The sequence below is a fragment of the Copidosoma floridanum genome, unplaced genomic scaffold (genome assembly GCF_036245765.1).
Source record: "Copidosoma floridanum isolate Cflo_tuat_1 unplaced genomic scaffold, Cflo_Japanese_pri ptg000007l, whole genome shotgun sequence".
Classification (NCBI taxonomy): domain Eukaryota; kingdom Metazoa; phylum Arthropoda; class Insecta; order Hymenoptera; family Encyrtidae; genus Copidosoma; species Copidosoma floridanum.
This window is the reverse complement of record NW_028321884.1, coordinates 17,479,657-17,488,032: the sequence shown is the minus strand read 5'-3', so window position 1 is coordinate 17,488,032 and position 8,376 is coordinate 17,479,657. Positions and strand designations below refer to the sequence as shown.

At 29.0% G+C, this 8,376-nt stretch overlaps 1 protein-coding gene across 1 annotated transcript; it reads right to left on the bottom strand.

The window, feature by feature from the left end:
- Positions 1 to 584: 584 nt before the first annotated feature.
- LOC149375478 (uncharacterized) lies at positions 585 to 4,007 on the bottom strand. The gene is made up of 3 exons (XM_089588999.1): positions 3,741 to 4,007; positions 3,594 to 3,650; positions 585 to 865 (listed from the first exon to the last, which is right to left on the bottom strand). The coding sequence occupies exons 1-3, from the start codon at positions 3,930 to 3,932 to the stop codon at positions 689 to 691; spliced, it is 426 nt and encodes a 141-aa protein (XP_089445125.1). The 5' UTR covers positions 3,933 to 4,007; the 3' UTR covers positions 585 to 688.
- Between the last annotated feature and the right edge of the window lie 4,369 nt (positions 4,008 to 8,376).

The window sequence follows — 8,376 nt, the reverse complement described above, 5'->3', positions numbered from 1 at the left end:
TGTCATTACTTTGAGAATTTTGTAATATTTCAAAATGTGACTAATTTGGTAAAAACATTGCAAATGAAAAAAAACGACCTTACGACTTTATTTAATTAAAAAGGAAAAGCTGAGAACCCAGAAATTTTCTTATTGGTGTACATTGATTAAATATACTTTGATGTTGATTGCAAATAAAATAATTGTGATACTTAGTGTAAATTTAGAAATAACATGTTTTTCATGCTAGAAATGTATGAGGATATGCTTTAATAATAAAACGATAAAAAAAATTTAGATATAAATAAGACTTTTATTTATGACAATTGACTTAGCATCTTTTTAATCGCAGCACCTTGTTTCGATCATTGAATTCCAAAAATTATATTATCTCTCGAAGCAAGGTAGAGTAATGGTATCCGTATTTTCTTTATATTTTTTTACGAATTTTTCATCAACTTATATAAACTCATGGACAGCTAACAACGATTTCTTTTTATTAATTGTATTTTTTTTTTTCTTTTCTTTTTTTTTTTTTTTTTTCTATTGATGAGCTTGGAACTACAAAAATTGCTAAAAATGTTATTTATACTTTTCGACCAAGGAACATTAAATAAAAAAATGACATCGTTATATTCTTTTATTTTCTGCATATTCTTTTTTTTCGATTAGAAAATAAATTATTTAAAATTTTAAAGTTCTTAATTGTCTATACTTTAACATCTGGCTCATTCCTTGAAGGAAAACGAATATACAAGACGTCATCGGAGTGAAATCCTGCCTTAATTCTTTCCAAATCACACTGATCTGGAATGTCAAACGTCATAGAGGCTTCGCTTAGTTGATTTTTCCTGGTAGCCTGAACTAATATCGATTTCCCTCTGACCTGAAAGATGACATCATTGTTCTAATTAACAGGTTAACTACGACGAAATTTGTTGGAATAGCTTTTTGTTATGATCAGATTATATATAAAAATAGTGTTGGGGCATAAACGCACCGGCTTTGTTTGTTATTGAAAAGACAGTTAAAACTGATAGATTATTTTGTCTAATTTTGCTTGTAACTTTCTTTAGGAGCATTGTATTGCAGAAGTATCAGAAGATAATTTGTTTTTTTTCGATAATCTACCAAAAAGTGGTGCTAAGGTTGTCTAACACCTATTTTTTACAAAGTGATAGCGAAAGACGCTATTCAAAATTATATATTAAAATTATATTTATCTTTTCATTCTTGCATATCATTACTTCAAAGTTAAGAATTCCGTATTTTTTTAAGAAATCGTAAGCCATGCTCAATAATTTTTATGTAACATTAAAAATGATTTCAAAAAACAATTTATTATTTTACAATTTATTTGCCTTAAACCTTATAGTATTGCTGCATCAAAGTTTTCAGATGAATTTTATTAAGGATAGCGAAAAGCTTCAATGTTGAGACAAACTTTTTTTTTAATTTTGACCTTAATCTTTTATAAAACTAAATTTGTAATAAAAAAAAAATATTATCATTTTGACGACTCACATTTGAATGTGTGGAAACCAATTTCACTTTATAGGATATATTTTTACATGAAGAAAAAAAAAAATTCAACGACATAATTCCAGCAACAGTAATTAAAAACTCATTTTTACAGTTACACAGTTAGTAATTTTTACATAAATTAACAGCATAAAACCAACTGTTATACTTGAATACTTTGACTTATTGTACTGTTTTTCGAACAAAAGGTTGCATGCATTTAGTCGTTAATGCATAAAAAAAATTAGATTTTTTTTTCCACGTACGAAAATTTAAGGTTCCCTACCAATTACTTTGGACCACGTTCCTGTAAAAAAACCCTTATTTAAGGTGCTGTCTCTTACGGTGTATCTTTTTAATCAGCTTTTTCTTCAGTTACCAGTTTGCATCCGCTTTTTTGTGAAACATATTTCTTGTAAATATAAGAAACGATGAGGAAAAAAGTGCAGTTGCATAAAAATAGTAATCAAGGATTATCGTTTACATATCGTAGCAAGAAAAATCGTGCAAGTATAAACATATGGCTAAATTCATTAAAAATACTTTGTCTTGCATGCACGGCACGACCAATCTACAAAGCACCAGCGAAAAAAAAGTATTACTTGAACAAAAGGACTGACTTTTAATAGTACTCCGTAACTTACTCCGTACTTAAAAAAAAAACGGTATCTTAAAACCCAGAAAATAGAGCATAAGACAGTTAAAATCGTTAATAGTAACATTATGAAAAATAATTTCAAAAATTTTCTGTACACAGACGAGAATCATATTAGTGAAAGCAACAGTGATGATTTTCCCAAATCAAAAAAACGAAAAATGTAGAATATCGTTTGTTATTTGTACATGTATTTCACATAATATGACGAAATTTCAGATGTATTGGTTTTAAATGTATGTAATTAAATGAAAAATCTTTTTTAAAAAAAGTAGCGATTGATCATAATATGGTTTTGTGTAACGATATGAGTTTTGTATTTAGCAAGCAGACGACCAAATGCATAGTACGTCGAAGTTTTCAGGTATTTATATATATATATATATATATATATGTATATATATATTTTTTTTTATAGTAATCGTTAATGAACGTAACAAATACTAACTCAAATCAATAACAAGAATTATTCTACAGAAATGAAACAAATTGTTTCAGGTTGGAAGACAGTTGGAGATAAACCATTATTATCACAAACTCTTAATAGTTAACATTAAAAACACGTTATAGCAGTTACATATTTTTCAATTCGTATGAAAATTTACTCCATTAAGTGCAATGTGTTGCATACCAGTAAAATGAACTATGTATTTGAAAATATCTACAATTTATTTATGTTGCAAAATTGAATCTTCTCAAAAATTGGGGTTGAAATTAGAAAGAAAAAATTGCTTTTTCCACCACATTAAAATTCTTAGCGTTCTTCATGACTTTTCGTTCTTAGATTTGTTTCAGCCTTTCTGTAGGAGAAAAAAATTCATACCAAAGGTATTTAATTATTAATTTTAAAGAATTTTTGATTGTAAAATCTTAAAATTAATAATTTTGCAAAATTAAAACTTTGAATAGCAATTTTCGAACTTTTTTGCTCTATAACTGCGCGAAAAATAGGTCTTCTATTGTCTGACTAGCAGCAATCAAAAGATAATCAAATAAAGATCAAATTATTTTGAGCTATTTTGACACTGTGATGAAAACATAGAATTATAAATAAAATTCAGCATATAATTTAGTCAATTTTTACTACTTGTTAAATACGAAAAGAAGCTGGTGTATTTATGCCCCAAAAAAAAATTTTTATGTGTCATAATTATAGTACAAAATTTTTTTAATTACTCTTGCTGTAGTAAAAAATTTCTTATTTATCATTTTTCGTGGCTTTATCTACCTGCTTAATAGCTTATTCAAGAGATTTACTGCATACATTTTAATTACACTTTGTTACAAGAATTGCAAAAGTTAAACATTTTCTCTACTCCCGGATTATACAAAAATCTTAATAGACTTTTTTCCTTAATTCGAGGACAACCCTTGCAAAACATAAAACGTTTGAAAAATAAATAAAGAGAAGAACAAAGAAAATTTTTTTGATACTTACCATGACCTTAATTGTGTCTTTGTCATATTTAGCGCGACCAAACTCCTTCTGGAGGACCTTTTTTTATAAAACCACAATTTTGTTCAGTTTTGAGAAAGAATCTTAGAAAAAATTAAGTATGGAAATGCAATTTTAAAATCCCCATACCTTTTTGCTATCAGGTAAAAGGCGATGATCTTTGCTGCGTTTCAGGTCCAATTGCCTCGTCTCTTCAGTGGCGTTGCTGGTACAGGTTATTGGATGAACCTCACGGCCACAGAAAGAGACGCCAAACTTCTGAGACTCTTCATCATTCCGCATAATAAAATCCATCTTCTCATTTTCCTCATTATCGGACATTTTTCTTCAAATATTATGATACAAATACGTTGCTGCTGGTTGAGGAAAGTCTTTCAAGCGACTGATAAACAACGATGTGGCTCCTAATGTTGCTACTGTATGTGTCACGTTCGTGATATCACTATCGTTTATAATTAATACCTGTTATATCACGTACTCAATATTTTCGTGGCTAACTTTGTTAATGATACATGCTAGTGTGCGCTTAGGTACGGTCTTTGTTCTAGAAAAATGTCTAGTAAACTATTGTCTTGAACTTTAATGTTTGATGAAACTGTGCGTATCTGACATTACTTGATTTTATACCTTCAATAATTACTGTTGGAGGATCTGTATAAAAAGAGTTACCATGGAATATCTCAGGTGCGGGTGAGTGTTGAAAACAAAGGAAATATAACTCGTTCAAATCGTCAACTTTACAAAAAGCCACCTCAGTGTAGTAATAACGGATGTTCATTGCTATCAAATTTATGTACAAAATTTCTTGACACTACTTTGACAACGAGAAATGTCGTATTTTGTAGAGAAACATTTTCGATGGACGTACATTGTCACAATTCTTTAAAGATAAAATTGCAAGAGACGAGAAGGAAGTCTGTCTTCTTTGAAAAAGAAAACGATGTCAAGGTGTTTTTATAATACGTGAAAAAAAAGGAAGGAAAAAGATGTTAAGCCATACTTAGTCGAGTGAAGCTTGGTGAGGAATTTCTTCGATTGCTTTAGGTTATCTCTTTGTAGTAGAATCCTTTGTTCTTTATAAATACTAGGACTTAAACAATGCAGATTTTTACAAATGAGAGAGAATTAGAAACTTTGTTGCATTATTCCCATGATGTATCCTGGTAAAAAAATAATTTGTTTACATAAGACAAAAGAAAAAAAGAAGAATCTACAAAAATCAAGTCTTCATTCCAATACAACTTACTCGCTGTGGTACACAATCTTTAAAGACTTTAAGCTAGCAAAGTCTTGGAGCTAGCAAATTCTTTTACAATAGAGCAGGAAATATAACTTTCTTCCAGCTAAACGATTAAGCTTATCAAGTCACTTTTTGAAACTTTCTAAAACTATTTCTAAGACTAAAAGTATTTCTAAAACCTTAGGTAAGAAACTACATGCGAAAAATTCAACTATTCTGGCTGTATACTAAGGAAAGAAAATAGTTCACAATATGCAGTCAATCAAGGAACTTCGAAACAAGTAACTCGTCTACTAAAAATAATTAACATCATTAAAAATGAAAAGTCAAGGAGTTGTCTCAACTGAACGCTTAGAGTAAATTGAACAAAGCTGTGTTTTCCCAAATACTGAGGCATAACTTTTTTCTTTTTTTTTTTTTTTTTTTTTTTTTGTTTGTACACTACATTAGGTCTCCAATGTATGGCATACATGGCTTTCATTCTGGATATGCCTCATTGTAGAGAAAACACAGTAAAAGCAATAAAACGCATATATATAGAGGATTTACGAAACGAGTGTAGTAAATTGCAGTTGTTATAGCTTCTGTTTTTATATCGGGACGTTGGTAAGGCATATCTCATGTTAGTAAAAAGAATTAAAAGACCTCTTGATTTTCTGTTCTGTTTACATTTTTTTTTGCAGGTGGGCTTTCGTATAACAATTGGGTGATACAATATGGCATAAATTAATTTTTGTACATATAGGATTCCCAATTCTCTTTGGAAAGGAGAAGATGATTATGTACCACTGAAACCCATCGTGTACGTAAAATTGCTGCATCAAATCTCTCGTTATCAACGCTAATATCGTACCTTCATTTGTATATCCAGTCGAATAAGGCAGGATGTTCCAGCTCGACATATAAAATTAACAAACAGTTTATAATCATCTTTACATAAATATTGACATTAAATATTAACATGGAGAATACTTTAAAAGGCTTTTGCGACCTGCTAATTAAAACCTATATATTTGAAACTTTGTTCAATAAGATTGGAATCATCAAGTAGGAGACGATAACATATTTTCTACATGCATTTAATACAAAGACTTTGAAAGCTACTTACATCTAACACGAGTTTCTTAACTTTTTCACGATAACCAACATTTTTTCTAAATTACAATTAAAAGATTTATTTTGAAAGTATTTTTATTTTCATTTAGAGAACATGCTGTTACAGTTTTATTACAGCCGATATAATGTGACGTCTCAAATTACGGCTCCGTAAAACTAATCTGACTTTAAGCAAACTTTGGCATCGAATATTTTGAGAGTTTCCTAGATGGCAGATAAAAATGTTAATGCTATCTGAGTAATAACTTTTTTTTTTTCGAAAAAAATTACTTTTCAGTTGAACAAAGCTTGTGAACGAAATCAATTCAAATTTCTGGCTTTTTGAAAAAAAGGCCCACCCTTTTCATAGAATTTAAAAGTGTAAGTGTAAAAAAATTGTTAAAGTCCATCAAATGACGTGGTTCTCCTTAAAAATAATATCACCATAAAAAATCATTCAACGACTCCTTACCATTTCAAAAAGCTTCGAAGTCCTAATGAAAATTCAAAACTTTTTATTTTTCCCAAAGAGTTGTTATCCCTTAGAATTTACACTTTGTTAAAGTAAGTAACGTTAGGTTTTCTATCATTTTTCACATACCACCTCTTTTGTAACTCAACGAGTCCTTTCAAGCGCGAAGTAAATCGAATCTGATTTCATATCACGTAGGTATTAATTTACATGTCTTTACCAAACGCTCATTTTCTATAAACCATCTGCGAGAAAATCTCTCTATTGTAAACATATTGATATACGACACACACAAAATCAATACATAGTTTGAACACTCGTACATAAAATATTAGAAGAAGCCAAAAATATCGAAAACTTGTTGGTGGTGGGGGAAAAAAGCACTTGGTCGAGCTTGCGTTAACCCAAGTGGGGTAGGAGAAAAAAAGCTCGAGAGTCGAAGTTGATTGGCCGTCAAATTTGGAGAGTAGGAGCTAAGGTAGACGGTATTGGCTGCGAGTAAATACGTGGCCTCACAAAACATTGTAATTGGTAGGAGCAGTGGGTTCTTTCCATGATTGATTAGTTTGGTGTTGTGGTGGTGGTGGTAGTCACGATTCTGGGGATGGCTCAATGTATAATTTGTTTCATACTGTGGTATTGATATTGAAAATCTGTGACTTACATGATGGTTTATTTTATAGAATATTCTTCGTGGTACGCAAAGAATCATACAGAAGTTTGAATAGGAACAGAAAAATACAATAATTTTTTAAAATTTTATTTTAAATAATCTTGAATAATGCTCATATTTTTGTCTGATAGAATTGGTTCGACTTCGATTCTATAGTTATTTATGATTTTAAAAGAATCCTTTGAATAATGGTATTTGGTACATGATATTTTTTAATGTAACTGCAAATAACATTTTATAAAGAATTTAAAAATACAAATATTAAATCGGCTTTTGTACGTGTTACTGGTTATTCTAAGATTATCTACAATCTGTACTCCCCGTACTCATAATTTAATTCAAAAAATTATAGGAGTGTTATCTTTATCTGCAAAAAAAATCAAAATGAAAACTGGTACTTCAAAACATAGGCTATAGTAAATTATCTATTGTTATAATATTTGTTGATTTTATATAAAAATACAGCTCATTAAAATAAAAAACTAACATATTACCAAGAAGTAATCGATTGAAGTATACTCGGTACTTATAAAACTGTCACATTTATCATAACAACTAAGATAATATCAAAGTTTTAACTTTAATATTTTATACTTTATTGACGATGTAATAAAAATAAGCTTTAGGTAAATTTTTATGTTAGTTAATTAGATAAGCTTTTAATAAGCTTATCAAACAATTCGTGAAAAGTATGTTATCGTACAGCGATTCGGCTCTTCCCATTCATTGATTTGTGGTTATGTATTTTTTCTATTTCCTAATGAATTTGAAGGGCTTTAAAATAAGATGGTGGCCAGTAAAGCTTTTGATTACTACGATTGTGTGTTCACTTTCTAAAGGAGTCAGAAATACTGTAAAGATGAATAACATTTTTTCAACAAATTGACAGTAATTTTGACAAAGAAAAAAAAAAAAAAAAAACAAATACATGTATACTTTTTAATCTGATGTTTACGTCAGGTAAGTAATAATACTACAACTTCGATAAAGCTCGACAATATAACTGAAAATGCACTCCCTAAATTTAATTTTCAAGTTTAGCAATCGCTATTACAGAGGTAGTAGCGATGTAAGGAAGAAAATTATGTACGATAGTCTAATAAACAGTTTTATTTAATTTAAAGTAAATTGTCATTAATACTTTAATTACGTCATTATTATTTTTAAAATTTAACTAAAACAAAGTTTTAATTAATAGAAAGAAGTATTAAGTAAGAGAGTGTATCAACTTTTTGATTACTTAATTGTACAAAATTAATAAAAATTTTCTAAAATTATTTTCAAG

Coding starts and splice junctions, on each gene's coding strand:
- LOC149375478 (XM_089588999.1), bottom strand. CDS start 3,932: ATGTCCGATAATGAGGAAAATGAGAAGATGGATTTTATTATGCGGAAT. Junction 3,651..3,740: donor TTTTACCTGATAGCAAAAAG/GTATGGGGATTT, acceptor TTATAAAAAAAG/GTCCTCCAGAAGGAGTTTGG. Junction 866..3,593: donor AAGACACAATTAAGGTCATG/GTAAGTATCAAA, acceptor GTCATCTTTCAG/GTCAGAGGGAAATCGATATT.